Source organism: Somniosus microcephalus, chromosome 9 (assembly GCF_052327205.1).
Source record: "Somniosus microcephalus isolate GS21.2 chromosome 9, FLI_Smic_1.0, whole genome shotgun sequence".
NCBI lineage: Eukaryota > Metazoa > Chordata > Chondrichthyes > Squaliformes > Somniosidae > Somniosus > Somniosus microcephalus.
In genome coordinates, this window is record NC_140995.1 from 118,880,767 (window position 1) to 118,902,232 (window position 21,466).

General features: G+C 41.5%; 1 protein-coding gene across 1 annotated transcript in view; it reads right to left on the minus strand.

The window, feature by feature from the left end:
- LOC147112631 (intersectin-2-like) overlaps nt 1–21,466 on the minus strand; it is a 237,843-nt gene that overhangs the window by 167,394 nt on the left and 48,983 nt on the right. The window contains exon 2 of the mRNA XM_085998202.1: nt 17,327–17,390. Within this exon, the coding sequence (XP_085854328.1) occupies nt 17,327–17,363 (37 nt within the window). The 5' untranslated portion in view covers nt 17,364–17,390. The remainder of the gene's footprint in view (nt 1–17,326; nt 17,391–21,466) is intronic.

Here is a 21,466-nt window from a genome sequence, read left to right on the forward strand (position 1 = left end):
AAATGCTATTAAAAAAGCATATGTGATCTTTGGCTTTATTAATAAATCAAGAGAGTTATGCTAAACTTTTATAAAACACTGGTTGGGCCTCAGCTGGAGTATTGTGTTCCATTCTGGACACCATACTTTAGGAAGGATGTGAAGGCCTTGGAGAGGGTGCAGAAGAGATTTACTAGAATGGTACCAGAGATGAAGGACTACGCCAGGGATGAGGGACTTTAGGTATGTGGAGAGATTGGACAAGCTGGGGTTGTTCTCCTTGGAGTAGAGATGGTTAAGAGGAGTTTTGATAGAGGTAATTTATGAATGGTTTAGATAGAGTAGTAACTAAGGATAAACTGTTTCCAGTGGGAAAGGGTTGGTAACCAGAGGACACAGATTAAGGTAGTTGGCAAAAGATCCAGAGGCGATGTGAGGAAATAAAAATTACGCAGTGAGTTGTTATGATCTGGAATGCACTGCCTGAAAAGCTAATGGAAACAGACTCAATAGTAAGTTTCAAAAGGGAATTGGATAAGTACCTGAAGGGAAAAAAAAAAATACAGGTTATGGGGAAAGAACAGGGGTGTGGGGACTAATTTAACAGCTCGAGCACAGAGCTGGCACAGGCACAGTGGGTCGAATGGCCCTTTCTGTGCTGTATAGAATCAGCTTACAACCAAGATAAACATTTTTTAATTGTCCTGCATCATTTATATGATCAGACCTCAAAATTAATAATTTTTCTGGCAAGGTCTATGCCCTTATTTATGAAGGAGTGTAACTGGAATCAAAGTCTGAGAGAATTTTAAGGAGCTATATTTATATATGCAAATCCTACTGTTGAACGATTCAGACCCAAGGTCATATTATGTTTGGAAAAAAGATAAGCTGATCATGTGATATTAATTTGACCTGATCATAAATTATGCCACAATCACTTGGCCTTCAGCGTGGAACTGGTCACACATCAACTATGGAGTGCATTGGTGTCAGCTTCTAAAATTACAATTTGCACTATGAGCAGAGAAACAGATCCTGGATACCAGCAACTGATTACAAAACCTTAATCTCAACAGGGCTTACATTTATTCAAACTTCCTTGATATGGCTTTATATAATTGACCACTAGTCTTGAGGTTACTCCGAGAGATGGTTTACAGTTTCAGGAGTGTGACAACTTGCAATTATATTGTGGCTTTAACACAGCAAGATTTCTTAAAGGGCTTCACAAAAGCATTTAGGGACTGGACTCTTAGCAGGGAAGAGTCGGGGGAGGTGACTAAAAGCAAGGGCCATGGTGGGAAGAGAAGTCGACAGAGAGGTAGGAATTTAGGAAGAGAATGCCAGTGTACAAGGATAACTTCCGAATTGTTCTTCAACTCTCGCATCACTGATTTGTCCCATTTCATTTCCCAGTACTAAAAGAGTTGGCAAAGTATCTTATTATTTTTGTATCCGAGGTTGAACGTTTTGTGATCACCGGTTAATATTTTTCTACTGTTTAATTTCTTGCTTCTTTAATAAACCGAGTTTATAAATTGCAGCATAAGCCATATGGTCTGACAGAGAGGTCATTCTTCTGTTATCCAAAGGCTAGAAGACAAGACAGCTCATGTAATTTCCAGTCACCATCTTACAGTTACAAGGGCGGTCTGTACAACCCTGAGCGGCAATACGTTACCAGATATTGTGAGTATCTGGTCACGTTTCAGTTTGTACGGAGCGCAGACTTGTTTTGAGATATGTCCTTCGTACTAAGCACAAGAGAGGTATCTAGGACAGAGCTAAAAAAGTAATTCTTTTATAATTGTGTATCTGCAACATGCAAAATAATTCAGTTCCAATATTTTACGAGTGCATCGGTATGAAAGAAAAACTAGAATTTATATAGCATCATTCATGCCTTGGGACATCAAAATGTGTTTCAGAGCCAACTAGTTACTTTTGAAGTATAGTCACACATAATACAGCAGCTAATTTGTGCGCACCAAGATCCCACAAATTACAATGAGATCATTGACCAGTTAATCTGTTTTGTTTAAGTGCTATTGTTGAGGGATAAATGTTGACCAGGAGGCTGGGAGAACATCCCTGCTATTCTCTGAATAGTGCCATGGGATCTTTTACATCCACCTGAACAGGCAGACGAAGCCTCAGATAAACGTCCACTCCAAAAGACAGTACCTCTGACAGTGCAGTACTTCATCAGCACGTCTCATGTGTGCCAATGAGGAGATTCAACTGCTCTAAACTGATTTAAAAAAATAATTTCAAGAATTATTAAACATTAATAACTTATATAAAATACATTAGCAGGTACTTACTGCATTTTTTAAAATGCAAATATATTGTCCTAAAATAAAATGTTTAACTGTAGATCAGGCACATGCCAAATAAATTTTCATGGTCAATTTCAAGTTTCCATTTATTCCAAAGGGACAATCTATAAGCTTTAAAGCGGATATGGGATGAATTTGTTTAAAATAAAAATTAATTCATCTTAAAGGAGTGATGCATTAAAATATTTAATTTTAGGTTTGGCAAAAGAGGGCAACCCCCAAGATTGTATAACTGTAAGAAAACAATTACATCTTCAGTTAGTCCTGCCCTACTTGAAGACCTGGAACAGTAATGATCTCCCCTCCGCCCCTTTTCCTAAAGATATTAACTCTTTGCTGGGGTACAATTCCACAAAAAACCCAGTGCCCTCCAGTACCATGCCCAACTGTTATTCTTCATTGTGAGCTTTGATTGGTGTTGGCGGGCTATTCGATTGCAGAAGGCATCACAGCAGGCTCAATGGCCACAACATTCACTACCAGTATGGGTCACTGAATGATCACGAACTGGACCCAGCCAACCCAGGTGCTACAGCCAAATTTAACACCTCTACCACTGACCCAGCTGAAATCAACTAATGCAGCATAACTACACTGTTCTAATGAAGCTCAACGGAAGCTCAAGGAAAAGCACCTCATCTTTCGATTAGGCACTTTACAGCCTTCTGGACTCGCTGCTCCCATTTTTTCGGACAGCAGCTGTTGATGATTCTGCTGTTCCCATTTACAGCTCCTCTAGACCCATCTTTTGTTTCTTTACTTCTCCCATAGCCACTCTCTTTTGTCTGCACCATCATCCCTTTTGTCATTTAATCTCTCCTGCCACCCACCCTATCACAGACCTTCCCTTTTGTTCTCTTACCTCCCCCCACCTTTCCCTGCCTTTGTACTTGCTTAAAACCTGTTACATCTCTAACTTTTGCCAGTCCTGATGAAAGGTTGACGACCTGAAACGTTAACGGTTACTCTCTCCACAGATGCTGCCTGGTCTGCTGAGTATTTCCGGCATTTTCTGTTTTTAATGCAGCACAAGACTAGGAATCTGGAACCTTCCTGGTATCTACAGTTCAGCTGCTCACTCGATAAATTCACTGAGCCTTCAAAGAGTAGAGCAACAGACTTAAACGGATTTAACAGCGAGTCTCTTGTATCCGTTATTTTGCAATTACCAACAATGGAAATAGGTTCAGCTCTGGCAAAAGAAAGAGAGCAACAAGATTATGTAAATGCAAAACACAAACTACAGATAAACCAAAATGGAAGTTATAGCCGAGTGTCAGAAGCAACTCGAATTGTTTTTATAGAATTTTACAGATGGGGATTTTTATATTGTAAATGCAAAAGGTTTACCTTCATCTGTCATTGGTGATATTAGTACTTCTGCAATATAGCGTGTATTTAATTTCAAGACCTGAACACACTGACCTCAGAATGACAGTGAAACATTTTATTAGATACACTCGTGACCAAAATGAAAAATAGGTCTGATTATAAAACAGATGAATGTGATACAATCAACTGATACACCGCAAAGGAGTGCTACAATAGAAGAATGATTCCTCCACATGTGCCTTCCCCCCCCCTCCAGTTGAGCTTCCAATCTCTGTCAAAGCTGCTGCTGCTAGAATGTTCCCAAGAGGCCAGATACCCCCTACAGCAAGTGAGGAAAAAAGCATCAACCATGGAGAACTGCTCTCAGGTCGCTCTTGCGCCTTGGGACGTTTTACTGCTTTAAAGGCGCTATATAAATACAAGTTGTTGTTGCTTCTGACACAGGCCCATCAGCAGGTAGGCTCTAGGCTACTCATGTTTTCTCATGTTGTCGATACAACTCACGAGCAGCTTGGGGTGGGGGTGGGGATGCGGTGGGTAGGGGGAAGTTACAAGACTAACAGTCATTACATTAGAGAAGCACGAGTTCAAGAGGTAAAATAGTATAATCCTTAGCTGAGATCTATCCTTGATAAACACTGATTATGATTTTGAATTGAAGACAAGAAACCAACTGACAGATTAAGAGTTAATGATTTTCCAGAAGTCTACACTTTACTCTGTCCCAATATTAATATGCTTGCTTGATTGTACAACACATTGATATACAGTAACATGCTTTGTTAGGGAGTGGTAGGCTGCAGGTTCCCATCCATAATTCTGTACAGGAGCTGTTTTCAATTCCACAATGTCTGCCAAATCACCGGGGATGCATTTCCTCAGAGGGTGGTATCGAAGGCGATTCTACCCACAGAAAACCCTGCTGGTTGAAGGGCGACACATAGAAATTTGCTCACCACACGTCCAATTGTTGGGCAACATTCAAGAGAACATATTTGCCAGAAAATTCATGGGTTTATTTAAAAAGAAAGCCTTGCATTTCTATAGCACCTTTCACGACCTTAGGACATCCCAAAACGCTTTACAGCCAATTAAGTATTTTAGAAGTGTGGTCACTGTTGTAATGTAGAAAACCAGGCAGCCAATTTGCGCACAGCAAGATGCCACAAACAGCATTGAGGTAATGACCAAATTGTCCATTTCTTTTAGTGATGTTGGTTGAGGGATGAATATTGGCCAGGACACTGAGAAGTACGGGAAAAAAAATTCTCTGCTCAAATGATGCACTGATAGCAACAGAAAGACACAAATGTTTCTTGGATCCTGCCTGCACACATTTTTTAAAGTGCTATTTTAAACATTACAAAGAAATCTTCCATATGTATTTATAGTATCACAAATTTTTCCTGACTCGAACCAGTGTTAACAGTAATGTCCATCACTAACCAAATGTTGCTGGATTACAGATAAACATGAAGCAACAGCAAAGAGATATGTCCATCAGTGTATCACCTGTCATCTCTCTCTAGGGCTACAATTAGAAAAGGCAGCAGTGCTCACAAAAGTCACCACAGGAAGAGAGGTGATAAATTTGGAAACCTTCCAAAAACATAGTCCAAATATAAGATGGTAAGAACACACAGGTAAATCTATTGGCATAAAAACACTCGCAGCTGTTTATTCAACTTGTACAATGGAAAACATATTTGTAAATATTATCTGGGTTTTCTATCATGGCACAAAAACATGGTCAAGTCCACTGCAATGGGAGAAGAACTCAATCATGCCTCAAGCAGGAAAATGTCAGTATTATATCATTTTACATGACTTTAGATGGGCAGTGCAATGTGAATTTAAAATTGATTCCAGTTAGATGTGGCTAAGACATAGCCCTGATTTTTTACGGTTCTGCCCAAATCTCACACCTGGGACCTGGCCTGCTTAATGAGCAGATCTCCTAAAGAGTTTCAGTTGTATTGTTTCATTTCGGATTTTGTTGGGTATTCCACGATTTGGGGAATTTTTCCCCCCCTCCAATATTTCCTTCAGTATTCTGTTCTGATGAAAGGTCATCAATCTGAAACGTTAATTCTGTTTCTTTCTCTACAGATGCTGCCCGACATGCTGAGTGTTTTCTAGCATTTTCTGTTTTTATTTGCTTCACTATTCTTGGTTTCTGCTGCGCTTTAAGTTGCACAATACAAAGTGGCTCCTTTGGAATCCCTGAAAGTGCTGCATGATTTACATGAGGAGCAACCAACAAATGCAGGTGCAACAATACCCGAAGCACTAAACCTGCACCTGTCACGACCCCAGGACCCGTGTGTGATGATAATGAAGAATTCCTGTCTACATTTCAGTTTGGTATGGACTCCATTAATTCATGGTACAAAAGGAAGTTAAAGTCAGTTTCACTCACACAAATCATGTCCTGATACAACGTTCTGAGGACGAGTCAGTAGTCTCCAGGTAGTTTATTTGAGGAGCCAAACCACAAATTTCAAACACAAACATGTGCGATATAGAATCAGAACAATACAGAACAGAAGGAGGCCATTCGGCCCATGGTGCCTGTGCCGGCTCTTTGAAAGAGCTATACAATTAGTCCCACTCCCCTGCTCTTTCTCCATCGCCCCACAAATTTTCCCTTTTCAATTTATCCAATTCCCTTTTGAAAGTTATTATTGAATATGCTTCCACCACATTTTCAGGCAATGCATTCTAGATCATAAAAACTCACTGCATAATTTTTTTTTTCTTCATGTTGCCTTTGGTTCTTTTGCCAATTACCTTAAATCTGTGTCCTCTGGTTACCAACCGTTCTGCCACTGGAAACAGTTTCTCCCTATTTACTCTATGAAAACACTTCATGATTTTCAACACCGCTATCAAATCTCCCCTTAATCTTCTCTTCTGTAAGGAGAACAACCAGAGTTTCTCTAGACTCTTCATGTAACTAAAGTCTTTCATCCGTGGTACCATTCTAGTAAATCTCCTCAACACCCTCCCTAAGTTCCTTGACATCCTTCCTAAAGTGTGGTGTCCAGAATTGGCCACAATACTCCAGCTGAGGCTTAACCAGTGTTTTATAAAGGTTTAGCATAATGTCCTTGCTTTTTACACAGGATATATAGCACAGAAACAGGCAATTCGGCCCAACCAGTCCATGCCGGCATTTATGCTCCACTCACACCTCCTCCAGTCTTTCCTCATCTAATGCTATCAGCATAACCCTCTATTCCATTCTCCTGCATATGCTTATCTAGCTTCCCCTTAAATGCACTACACTATTCGTTTCGACCACTCCCTGTGGTAGAGTTCCACATTCTCACCACTCTCTAGGTAAAGAGGTTTCTTCTGAATTCCCTATTTGATTTATTGGTGACTATCTTATTTTAATGGCCTCTAGTTTTGCTCTTCCCCGCAAGTGGAAACACTGGGCTGGATTTTCATTCGGCAGTCGGGAAGGAGGCGGGACTACAACTTTTGCGTTTTAGTCCCGTCTCGATCGACGTCCGGCCAATCGACGCGATTTTCCCTTGATTGACCTTGTTGAGCCTGCCCAGCGAGCTCAGCGGGCCAATTAAGGGCCACCCAGCAACAGGTGACGTCACAGACTGAAATTTCATCTGTCAAGAGTTTTTGACAGATGAACTCAGTGTTTCACAGCTGTTTGAAGCTGTCAAACACTGACAGTCTGACTTCTAACCCGAGTCCTTCTACGCAGACTCAGTTAGAACTGTCACCGACACTGAAAGCTTTTGACAGATCGCAGCCATTCAGCTTTCAGTGCCGGCTGAGTGATGGACTCCCGACGCCTACAGGGAGAAAGGCTGTTAAGGTAAGTACAGGTAATTTAAACTTCTTTACACACTTTAGACACACCAAACACACTTACTTTTGCACTCATGCACCCATCACTCATCTGAACACTGACATCACGACCCCTCCAAGTCCTTCAACCAGACGGCCCGCCTGCTCTAACCTGGCGTGGTTTGGAGCCGTCGGGAATCCCTCACGACACCCCTCAAAATAGGGATTAGGCTAAAAACTGCCTGTTAACTACCTGTCAACAGGCAGTTAATTGGCACTAATCCCTTCCCGCCTCGGGTCGGCGGGTCCCAGTGCGGACGGGTACCCGCCTCCTCTGAAACTTACGTGGAGGCGGGTTTTGGGCGGGATGGTGTCGGGACCCCCGAATTCAGGATTTTTGCCCCCCGCACGCCTAAAAGCCCACCTCACAGCACACTGAAAATCTGGCCCACTATCTCTGTATCTACTCTATCAAAACCATTCATAATTTTAAAGACCTCTATTAGGTCACACCTCAGCCTTCTCTTTCAAGAGAAAAGAGACCCAGCCTGTTCATCCTTGCCTGATATGTATACCCTCGCATTTCTGGTATCATCCTTGTAAATCTTTTTTGTATCCTCTCCAGTGCCTCTATATCCTTTTTGTAATATGGCGATCAGAATTGTACGCAGTACTCCAAGTGTGGTCTAACCAAGGCTCGATACAAGTTTAGCATAACTTACCTACTTTTCAATTCTATTCCTCTGGAAATAAACCCTAATGCTTGTTTTTTTTTTTTTGTTTTTTTTTTAAATTTATTTTTTTAAACGGCCTTATTAACCTGTGTCGCTACTTTTAGTGATTGGTGTATTTGAACACCGAGATTCCTTTGCTCTTCTACCTCATTTAGATTCGTATTTTCCAAGTAATATGTGACCTCCCTACTTTTCTTACCAAAATGTATACCTCACATTTGTCTGTGCTAAAATTCATTTGTCAATTATATGCTCATTCTTCAAGTTTAATAATGTCTTCTTGTAATTTGTTGCAGTCCTCCTCAGTATTGACTATCCCGCCCAATTTGGCGTCATCCGTAAATTTAGAAATTGTGCTTTTGATTCCAAAGTCTGAATCATTAATATAAATTGTGAACAACAGTGGTCCCAGCACTGATCCTTGTGGAACACCACTTCTCTCTGCTTTCTGTCTTGAAGCCAGCTAGTTATCCATTCTCCTACTTGTCCCGACTCCGCATTCTCTGTGACCTTATTCATTAGTCTATTATGTGGTACCTTATTGAAGGCCTTTTGAAAATCTAGATGAATTACATCTACTGCATTACCCTAGTCTACTCTCTCTATTACCTCTTCAAAAAATTCAATAAAGTTGGTCAAGCAAGACTTTCCCTTTTGAAATCCATGCTGACTATTCATTATTATATTTTTGGTTTCTAGATGTTCTTCTATTTTCTCCTTTACTAGGGATTCCATTATTTTTCCTACCACCGATGTTAAGCTGACTGGTCCATAATTCCCTGGACATGTTCTATCTCCCTTCTTAAGTATAGGTATTATGTTAGCTATCCACCAGTCCTCTGGCACTACACCTTTTTCTAACAAATTATTAAATGTGTAGTAATGCCTCTGCTATCTCTTCCTTAGATTCTTTTAAAATGCACGGGTGTAATCCATCCAGACCAGGGGTTTTATCCTCTGAGTTTGATTAGTTTATTTAATATTTCTCCGCTTTTTAGTTCAAATGCAGTTATCTCATTTCTAATCTCATCATCTGATGTCATGTCCACCTGTTCGGTCTCCCTGGTAAATACTGAAGCAAAGCAATTATTTAATATTTCTGCCATCTCTCTATCGTTACCTGTGGTATTTTCATGTGCGTCCCTTAGTGGCCCTATTCTCATTCCAACCTTCCTTTTTTTTTAAATTTATGTGCCTGTAAAATATTTTACTATTTTATTTTATGTTCCTTGATAATTTAATTTCATAGTTTCTCTTTGCCTTCCAAATTGTTCTTTGACTTCTCTCCTAATCTCTTCATATTCTCCCTTGTCATGCTCTCCCCTGCTGTCCATGTACTTCGTGTATGCCTCTTTCCTTACCCTGAATTTTTCTCTGAAATGGTTCTCATTCCAGGAGTAGAAGAGTTGATTGAAGTGAAAGACATTTGGCTATAAGTACTTTGCAGGCATCTCAATTAAAAGTAAAAATGAGTTAACTCCTCTGCTGCACAATGTCAGAAATACTGTACAGTTTTGAAGAAATTCAGACAGTGTATGCTGATGACGTATCAGACATGGCTGCTGCTGTTTATCACAGTGCAACATTAAAAAAAAAGAAAGCTAAATTATAGCAAACACTATGAAGTGCACCAGGACACATTTTGGAAATTTCAACACCACTGCAGAAAAGCCAGATTTACACACCACTCCAAAAATATATAAAGGATGGATAGATAATGCATCTGTGTACAAAGTGCTACGGAGAACTGTCTAGCCTCCACTCACTGCCTCTCCTTTGACAAGTTATGTCTTTATTCGTCCATGGTGTCTCATTAATATTTTGTACTCTATGCTTCTATTCATAAAGCCAAGGATGCCTTTTTAACAGCCTTCTTAACTTGTCCTGCCACCTTCAAAAGACTTGTGCACATACACCCCAATGTCTCTCTGTTCCTGCACCCCCTTAAAATTGCACCATTTAGTTTATATTGCCTCTCATTCTTCTGACCAAAATACATCACTTCACACTTCTCTGCGTTAAATTTAATCTGCCATTTATCTGCCCATTTCACCATGACGTCTGTTATTTGCAGTCTCACTGTTTACTACATTTACAAGTTTTGTCATCTGCAAACTTTGACATTATGCCTGTATACCCAAGTCTAGATCATTAATATATATCAAAAAGAGCAGTGGTCCCAACACCGACCCCTGGGGGGACGCCACTGCACACTTCCTTTCAGTCTAAAAAGCAATCATTCACCACTACTCTCTGCTTTCTATCCTTTAGCCAGTTTTGTATCCATGCTGCCCCTCTTATCCCATGGACTTCAATTTTGCTAACAAGTCTATTACGTGTCACTTTATCAAACACTTTTTCAAAATCCATATACACATCAACCGCACTACTCTCATCCACCCTCCCCATTCCTTCATCAAAAAACTCAATAACAGATCAGTAACCAATATGTATCATTGTGGATTTTTTGTTTCCTGTTTCAAACCATAAACTCAGCAGTAATGAATTATTCAATAACGAATGTACTGTAATAATGAGAAAACAACTCAAAAATCCAAAATAATATTTTTTCAAAAGTTTATGGTTGAATGCACTATTGGCCCGGATTGTGTGGTGAGTGGCGAAGGAACAGCACTCGCCTTTCTCTGCACTGACAGCTGCCCACAGAGTTTTCGCGGGCTTTTGAGTGGAAACGTGCGGTCATGGGGCGTCTGATCCAGCGCAGCGCCGTCTACAGGGGACCTGTGGCATGTGTGAGCAGAACAAGAAATAGCAAGGCTCTTCAACCAATCAGATTGAAGTATCCTCACTGAGACATGCTGGGCTGGATTTTCATTGAGGCGGCGGGTAGGAGGCGGGACTACAACTTTCGGGGTTGTAGTCCCGCCTCCATCGAGTTCTAGCCAACCCACGTGATTTTGACTTGACTGACCTTGTTGAGCCCGCCCAGCGGGCTCAGCAGGTCAATTAAGGGCCACCCGGCAACAGGTGACGTCACAGATTGATATTTCATCTGTCAAGATCTTTTGACAGATGAAATATCAGCATTTGACAGCTGTTTGAAGCTGTCAAACACTGACAATCTGTACTCCAGGTTAATTCCTTCCTCTCAGGATGATTTAGAGATCTCCCCGGAACAGAAAGCCGAATGCTGGAACTTTTGACAGCTCGCGGCCATTCTGCTTTCAGTGCCGGTGAGATGAGGGACTCCCGAGACCTGAAAGAAGGAAGGCTGTAAAGGTAAGTACATGTAAGTAAAACTTCTTTAAACACTTTACACACACCAAACACACTTACCTTTGCACTCATGCACCCATCACTCACCTGAACACCAGACATCTCAACCCCGCCAAGCCCTTCATCCTGACGGCCCGCCTCGCTAACTTGGCGTGGTTTGGAGCCGTCGGGAATCCCACATTTCACCAATGAAAATAGGGATTAGGCTAAAAACTACCTGTTAACAGGCAGTTAATTGGCACTAATCCCCTTCCCGCCTCGGGGAGGCGGGTCCCAGTTCGGGTCAGGTACCCGCCTCCTTTGAAACTGGCATGGAGGCAGGTTGGGTTCTTGCCCCCCGATTTCGGGATTTTAACCCCCCACACGCCTCCAGTCCCGCCTCCACAGCCCAATGAAAATCCTGCCCGCTGAGTCTAAGCCACAGAGAAAAAGTTTTTAAAAATTGGTTTTAAAAAAAAATCTCCAACACTAATTAACTTCTGAAGGAATGAGACTCCACGCTTATAAAATTCAATTTTCTGTGTCAGTGTTTATTTGGTAGTAATTATGGCTAATCTTGCTGTCAAAAATTCACTTACACCTGAATGCACCAGCCCTAACGTTTTTTGCCATGTTCAGTGGGTAAGTACTGCAAATTTACACCCTTACATTGATTTCAATGCCGAGTCTATTGGCGAAGCACTGTTATAGCACAATCTATGGAGGAGCAGGGTAACTCGGACCGCAGCTTCCGGATTTCTGCATTTAACTGCGTATGTGTGTACTCGAGAAGTTGCTGTCAGATTTACTACATAACGGTGAGCGCTGTTAGCCTTACCATTAATCTCAATGCAAAATTTGTGGAGATGCATTTGATTGGCAGCTCATTTTAAATTTAGTAGAAAATTATTTAATTCTGTTTCAGAGAAATTTATTAGTCTAGACGGTTCAAATTGATGATTTTTACATGGAGTCTTCGCACAGTCTTTCTACGACTTAAGTTTATTGGTTAGGGTAGAGGATTCTCCACTGATGACAAGAGGGAAAAAGAAGCATGATGCGATGAAATTTATTACAATTACTTTAGTATAGAGTTGTGAATCATTTTTTTTATTGTATGAGAAGTTAGCAAAGTTTGACAACTGTGAAAATATGTTAAGTTTCTGCTATTTATTTACATTTTTAATAAATTTGTTCACTGATTATAAACTGATGTGCCTCAATAATTCCGAGACTCGATGTTAGCGAAACAAAACAAGGCTTTTATTAACTTAGAAGGTAACACATAGTGGAGAGAGGTATCTTCCATCCGGAGGGCTGCAGTACTGGATATGAGGCCAGACTGAGCTTGCTTACATAGGGGCCAGGTATGGGCGGAGCCCCACACACAACACATTCCAATATACAATACAATGGTGAGGAAACGGAACTGGGGGAAGGGAAATGAAACTGAAACCGACCACAGTCACAGGCAGTGATGAGTGGAATATTTCATTACATAAACAAAGTTGAGTGGAGTATTATTCTGCCACTTCTCGAAAGTAAGAAGCATGCAACCAATAGCTAAAGCAATCTATGGAAGTGTTTTCTGTTCTTTATCCTGAAATGTATCCAGAGATCAGGGCAAGTATAAATACTCAAGATTACAGGGAAGCAGATCTCACCTATGCGAGTAGATTGAAACTCAACAGTCAAAAATGTATACGGTGAAGGATTCGAAAATTTCATACATCTCTCCACGCACCCCCACCGCCCCCCCACCCCCCCACCACCCCACTGAAGATTTGTTTTTTTTTAAAAAAAGAAACCCTGGTCAGACTGAGTTTTAAAATCTATGGCACAACAAAAAGGCTGCGGTCAGACCTCGTGACCGAAAGCCTGTCAGTTTCAATTCGGACCCTGGCAAGCTAACAGCTTGTGTATTTCAATGTCTGCAGCAAGGAGATCACGAAACCAGACAAGACTTTTGCATATGCATTGGGGGCAAACCCAATTACAATCAGACCTACGCATAAAGTCCATCAAGGTGTTTGCTCAAACAATCAAAATAATCAGCGGGGTCATCGAGACGGGGCTGGCCCCCAATCAAAGAACCTGTTGGACAAAGGGGATCAGTTGCAGAACCGGCAGGAACCGATCACCAGCCATCGAAGTCGATAGGCCAAGATCGATACCTTTTGTTTTAAAGGAGCTCACCCAAATCATACAAAGGGCTGAACTGATTTGCCGAGCAGAAAAGGGCTACCGAGAGGAGTATAAATATAGCCCCTCAGGAAGCCATGCTCTCTCTCTCTCTCTCGCCTTGCCATCAACCAAGGAAGACGACCATCGAAGGAGAGCCCATCCAGAGAGGTAGGATACCCTGTCAGAGACCTTTTAATTACTGGGGTATCTCTACCTGGACGGTGAAGTCTGTGCAACAGCGGGACCACGTTACATCGGCAGGCAACAGGGCAAAGGGGCAAGGCTTTTCTTTCAACATAGAAACATAGAAGATAGGAGCAGGAGTAGGCCATTCGGCCCTTCGAGCCTGCTCCGCCATTCAATGTGATCATGGCTGATCATCCAAATTCAGTACCCTGTCCCTGCCTTTTCCCCATATCCCTTGATCCCTTTAGCCTCAAGAAATATATCCAACTCTTTCTTGAATATATTTAATGAACTAGCCTCCACCGCCCTCTGTGGCAGAGAATTCCACAGGTTCACCACTCTCTGGGTGAAGAAATTCCTCCTCATTTCAGTCCTAAATGGCTTACCCCTTATCCTTAGACTATGACCCCTGGTTCTGGACTCCCCGGCCATCAGAAACATCCTTCCTGCATCTAGTCTGTCCAGACCTGACAGAATTTTATAGGTTTCGATGAGATCCCCTCAATCTTCTAGACTCCAGTGAGTATAAGCCCAATCGACACAATCTCTCCTCATACGTCATTCCTGCCATCCCACGTATCAGCCTGGTGAATCTTCGCTGCACTCCCTCCATGGCAAGAACGTCCTTCCTCAGGTAAGGTGACCAAAACTGCACACAATACTCAAGGTGCGGTCTCACCAAGGCCCTGTACAACTGTAGCAAGACATCCTTGTTCCTGTACTCGAACCCTCTTGCTACGAAGGCCAACATACCATTTGCCTTCTTAACCGCCTGCTGCACCTGCATGCTTACCTTCAGCGACTGGTGCGCAAGAACACCCAGGTCTCTTTGCACTTCCCCTTCTCCCAATCTATTGCCATTCAAATAATAATCTGCCTTCCTGTTTTTGCCACCAAAGTGGATAACCTCACATTTATCCACATTATAGTGCATTTGCCATGTTTCTGCCCAATCACCCAACCTGTCCAAATCGTACTGGAGTTTCCTGACATCCTCCTCGCAGCTTACCCTCCCACCCAGCTTTGTGTCATCTGCAAATTTGGAGATATTACATCCAATTCCCTTGTCCAGATCATTAATATATATTGTGAACAGCTGGGGTCCTAGGACCGATCCTTGCGGTACCCCACTACTCACTGCCTGCCACTCGGAAAACGACCCGTTTATTCCAACTCTGCCTTCTGTCCGCCAACCAGTTCTCTATCCAAGTCAATACCTTGCCCCCAATCCCATGTGCCTTAATTTTGCATGCTAATCTCTTGTGTGGGACCTTATCGAAAGCCTTCTGAAAGTCCAAATACACCACATCCACTGGTTCTCCCCTATCTATTTTACCAGTTACATCCTCAAAAAATTCCAGTAGATTAGTCAAGCATGATTTACCTTTTGTAAATCCATGTTGACTTTGTCCGATCCTGTCACTGCTTTCCAAGTGCTCTGCTATTACATCTTTTATAATAGACTCTAGCATTTTCCCCACTATCGATGTCAGGCTTACCGGTCTATAATTCCCCGCTTTTTCTCTACCACCTTTTTTGAATAGTGGGGTGACATTAGCTACCTTCCAATCCATGGGTACCGTTCCAGAGTCTATCGAGTTCTGGAAGATGACCAGTAATGCATCTACTATCTCTAGGGCCACTTCCTTAAGTACTCTGGGATGTAGACCATCAGGCCCTGGGGATTTATCGGCCTTTAGTCCCATCAATTTTCCTAACACCATTTTCCTACAAATACTGATTTCTTTCAGTTCCTCTCTTTCATCAGACCCTATGTTCCCCGGCATCTCTGGGAGGTTATTTGTGTCCTCCTTTGTGAAGACAGAACCAAAGTATGTATTTAGTTGGTCTGCCATTTCCTTGTTTCCCATTATAAATTCCCCTGATTCTGACTGTAAGGGACCTACGCTTGGCTTCACTAATCTTTTTCTCAGACCGGTGAGCATTATACTTCTGACCCATCGCAAGATAATCTAGCTAGGTGTCGAGGGTGGGAGTTAAGGGGATTGCTGAATTGACATTTTAGCCATTTCCCCTCGATGTGCCGTTTCTCCTCCCCTGTTAAGTGTAAGTGTACTGCATTCATATCATCCTTTTGCATAGTATTGTTATCTTACTTTCTCTGTTAATAAATTTTGGTTTTCTTTGTACCAAACCACTGGTCTGCTCGTTTGTCTATATCGCTATCTGCCAATAAGTCCGGGGATCAGAACTAAGGGGTGAGCGATCCGAACCGCTCAGAGACAAGGCAGCCGGAGACATAACCGACTGGCCAAAGCAAGTAGCAAAAACCCCCTACAACGGTAAAACCGTGAAAAAATCCAAATATAACACTGCATTGATATACTCCTCCACATGTACCTGGACATGGCAAAAGAGACCTGCCTTTGCCAATGCTACTGGATTCTTCCAAGTCACGCCAGAGGATATCTATTACATCAGGCAGTCTGCAGTGCATACATGTATCAAGGAAATGATAAATACTATATTTGCAAGGGACATCAGCGGGCATTTATTAAATACAGCACCCCCAGATGCCATTTTTGATGACAATATAATAAAAGTACCTCTAATGGGTACAACACAATTACAACATGCTGGCATCTTAAAAGGTGGAGCACAGTATTTGAGGAATATCACATTCTCAAACAAGCAGTATTAGGCTAATGCGATTAACTGCTAAACTCACCCCTCCCTCTTACACCCTCCCATCATGTTTAAATCTATAGTATATCATACTTCAAGGTATATAAAACCTGTGAACCAAAAGGTGCATTAGAAGCCTGAAACCTTAACATCAGAACGTAGGCACAACAGGCAGATCTATCACTGGGTTGGTAGGATGCAGATCCATGCATGCAATTCCTTACACAGCAAGTTCTCAATCTCGCTGCACCTTTGAGGGATGACATGAAACAGAGACTAAAATATTTCCCCACAAGGAAGATTTTATACAACACAAGTAAAACAAATTGATATAAAAAATGTAGAGCAAGTCAATACAGTTATGCTCTCACACACCTCCCACCAGCTGATTGCAAGGCATTGAGGTTTGGAAACAGATCACTGCTCACTCTCCGTGGCAGGGAATAGTGCACAGCACGGCAGAGGAAGAGAAAAAGGAGATGTACCACGACTAGGCATGTACCTGAACATGGCAAAACACCAAAAAAAAAAATTTAATCGGAGGAGGGTTGAATGAATTTGCATGCGATGGACAGCGTAGCATTACATCTTAATATAAACTGTAGAATTCTCACACAGCCATGTGAAGATGGGTGCAGGTAACTCACTGGAAACTTGTTTAAACTATTGTATTATATATCACAACGCTGGCCATATTTCATGAGTCTGATTTAGCATGCAGAGTGTGCAAATATACTCGGGTCATATATTTAAATTTATTACTATATAGCCGATACCAATCTACTGCACACAGATCTGTCTGCTGAATTTCACGAGGAAACCCTAAATAGGAAAAATCTCCACCCACTTCCAATCATACTGCAAGCAAAGTGAAGTAAAGAATAAGCTGCTTACCATTCATGGCTGTGGGAAACTGAGCCATCATGATCATGAGTGCGCCTTGCTAGCTATCGGCCATCTGCAACAAAAACATGCTCGATTAATTATGCATCAAGGACAGACGCCGGCTTACTGCCCTGCTGAGCAGGGAGAATGTCAGCTCCCTTTAGCTCACACTTCCGATAATGAACAATGCATGGGTCCAGGCCTGTGCTGATCAAGCCGAATTCACACATACACACAAAAAAAGTTCACAGGATAGGCGGCGCAAATGGGAGGGTATTCTTAAAGAAACTGAAACATATCAGTACTGTTGCTGGGTAAACCCCAAAATACAAAAGAAGCAGGAATGTACAACTCCTCTCTAATTCACACAATAGGAGACAGGGATCGTTCAAATGAAACAAAATTATCTCCAACAGCCTTAACTGGATTTCTCAGTAAAAAAAATACAAACATTGCTCTTTAAAAAATAATCCTTATGATGATTTCAGTGTATTACTAATACACAAACTGTTTTTCACACAAATATCATCTGATATCTGAAGATAAAAGTATTCAATACTCTCTTTCCATCTGTCCCTCCCCCATACATAATTTAATCATGGAATGTGCCACTGTTCCATTTACATAGAGGAAATATGAGGGATTGCACAGGATACAGAGTTTATCCCAAGGGTGAAGACAACCCTGTGACTGAAACATTAAGTCACAAGTCGGATCCTGCCCAAATGTCACTGCAACCCAGAGAAGAACAAGGAACAGGTTTCATAATTTTTCAGTAAAATACTCTGTTCCTATTATGTTACGTGAAAGCGCACAGAAAATATCTACACATATAATGCTCGACATAAGGGAAGTGCCCAGGCTAGCAATGCAAAATATGAAGCTGAATGAGGGCACTTAACAAAAACGGCAGAAGACAAAATTGATGTGGTTGAATGACATTGAAAAATGCAAATGTGACATTTGAGTGGCTTATACACTGATCGGAGTTCTTGTATTACAGCATTGAACAGACACACACTCATATTTATCTTTCTATTGTTAAAATAAGTGAGGGAGAGGTACATCACTGTTTTTACGACAATTTCCTTTTAGAAATAACCTCTAACAAAATGTTGTATCCGTCATGTACCTAGTCTGCTGTCTGCATTATGACCATCAAGTGATCAATTTTCTTCATCATTGGCTAAGTGTTTAAGCCTCTGTTTTTCTCCTTTCTAATTGTTTATTTACTTTAATTCTATTTTCATTACTCACCAATCATAATATGCAAAACACTTCTCCCCAATTCCAATTCTCTCCACAATCATATTCCACGAAAAACTTCTATCTAATCACATTCCAAAGAAAAATCCTCCAAAATATAGCCACCTTTGGCATTTCCTCACCTACTGTACTATATATCTCTAAAAATAAAACTACTGCATAACAAACATTTAAAAATTCACAAAAAGTCAAATAAATAAACTTTGCCCCAATAATTTTGCTCCTCACTTCCACAAAAAGAATGGTCCCCTCCTCCCCATGACCTCTGAAAATACTGATCACCCTCCCCCCCGCTTTCATGATCTACACCCAGTGAGCTGAGTTCCCAAGTTCAAGGCCCTTGTATAAACAGCCCACAGTCTGATACACAGCGCACTCTGTAGCGTATCCTGCCCCCACCCCACCCCACCTCCCCACGACCCCCCACTACAGGACTACAGTTTCCAGGAGCCAACACGTGGCTCAGACACCAACAAAGTGGCTTCTTTCTTCATAGAAAAACGACAATACCATTCAGGGCCGTTGGGAGTTTCCCCACCAAAATTTTCAGTTCTCGACTGGGTCCATTATCTTCTAGTTTGTGTTTCCTTAAAACCATGTTTTAAATATACTTTTTTTTTGTTGGCGAACAGAATAATGACAAGCTAATATTTTAAGATACACAATACTTATATTTCTACAGAAGGTAGCACCCACTGAACCAGCTCAGCTCCACCTGGCACTCTAAGCATTGCAGCTTTTTGCAATCCCTTTAGCCATATAACATTATGGAATCAGATTCATCTTCATTCCGCCAACACGGAAAGCAAGGAGGAGAACAGCCTGACGAGAGAAGAAGGGGCCATTGATATCAACATGTCACTAGTCGATGTGCTTTTTAGGCAGCTTGTGGTCAACCATAACCATCCACTGACTCATGCTGAAAAGTGTGCATGTGTCAAGGTTTGGTGGGAACAGGATCTGGCTCTGTTTCAATATCCCCTCTCCAAAGTCAAATATAGCCTGGCAATACTCAATGTCAATGTTCACATGAAGTTCAGCCATTTAGGCAAGATACTGGAGGGCAGCTGGTGGCTGCGGGATAGTCCTTCAGTATTTGTCAGCGCCTTCAGAAGTGTGGATGGAAAGTTGAAAGCAAAAAATAAAATTGTTGGTGGGGAGATTTTATTGAAATATATTAATCATACTATTATTTGTAACTTCAAGGTCCTTATAATACTTCGATCCCATTAGACTGGGTCAGAGAGTGAAATTAGTTAGTTCTGTCTGGCGCAAAAAAGATAATGTACCACAGGCAGAGCTACTGGGCATAGTGCCGCCAGCCTTTTAACAGAGAAGAAAAGCTCACTAATAGGAAGCTTGAAGTTTTTAAACGCTACATCTAGCACACAAAGACTTTGTATCCACGTCATTCTTTTCTCAATTTGCTAGTAAAATAGTAACACTTATTATAAAAAATACAGATGTGATTTAAGCCTGGTAGAAATCCCCTATTTTAAACAAAGGAAGTTCTCAAACCTTAAAAATGAAATATTTTAGTCAGACAGTCGAAACAGAAAGTACTTAGGCTTAAACTGACTTTCAGATAAAATATTATTAAATGCCTTTTCCTCTGCCTGGCCTGGGTAGTTATAACTGAAATATTCCTTTTCTAAATTCTATAGTGTGGGTGGGATAGTGGACACTATTCTTCCGATTCTGGAAGATGGATTTGAATTCGGCTGAGACAGACAGATGGAAGCTCTCTCTCTGCCACCTGTAAAGCTTATCAGTTTAGACAGTCTCAACCTGCCCATAATTCAGCATTAATTGGCGAACAGAGAAGCATGAAGAATGTCTGGTGTGGAAAATTTAAAAAAATAGCTCACATCATGCTCTTAGCTCACGATAAGTCAATGTTAGGGCAGAATAGATTTACTCTGCACATCTGACTACCCTTGTTGCTGAAACTGTGCTAAAAGTAGAAACTGTTCCATCCTCTAGGACTGACAAATTCACTTCAATAACCATATTCACTAAAAGAAAAGTGAACATTCTGCAATTAGTGAAAGAACATTCCTATCACTGATGATATTGCCATGCAAGTAGGGTCTTTTATTGAAAGAAAGACTTGCATTTATATAGCACTTTTCACGACTACCGGACATCCCAAAGCGTTTAGGAATTGCTCGACGAAAAAAGACCAAAGCCCATCTAATTTGCCTTCTATGATCCTGGTAGTCACATGATACAACGATAATGGAGTTGTTGACTAATCATACCAATTAATCTCTAGCAATTAGTCTGCAACAGATCCAGACATGAGGAAAACCCCAGTGCTGGAGAGCTCTGTGAAGCCTAGGTCCGAAGTCACCTTTTTCCTCCCAAGCATGCTACACTTAGCACGTCATGTCTCAAATTTCTCGTATACTCTATTACAAAATGTTATTTTCTGAAAGAGATCTAATTTGCATTTGAATGAGTCACCCTCTTCTGAGCATCAAAACAGCTTTGCGCCCTGAAAATTCTTGCCTTCCGACGCCAACAGGAGTGTGGATGGTAAGACTGGCGCAAAAATACTACCAAGGCAAATAAAAAAAGTTTTTAAAAACCTCTAGGAACAATTCACTACCTGCTGGAGTGAGATTCCACAGCTTCATTGTTCCCTTACTGGGCCTCCAAGGTTGAGCGCCATTTCAGGACCATAAATCATGTTGCTAACAGGGTCCTCTACGACATTAATTATCAGCCCTAACTGTGGTGGGAATAATTCATATTAATGTTGTAAATCCAGCATTTAAGCATGATCGCCATGAAGTTCAATGCGGAGCCTCACGGTGAGAAGACACTTTTATCGGCTTTGGCGAGGCGAACGGCGGAGCGGCGCAAATTGTCCAGCAATGT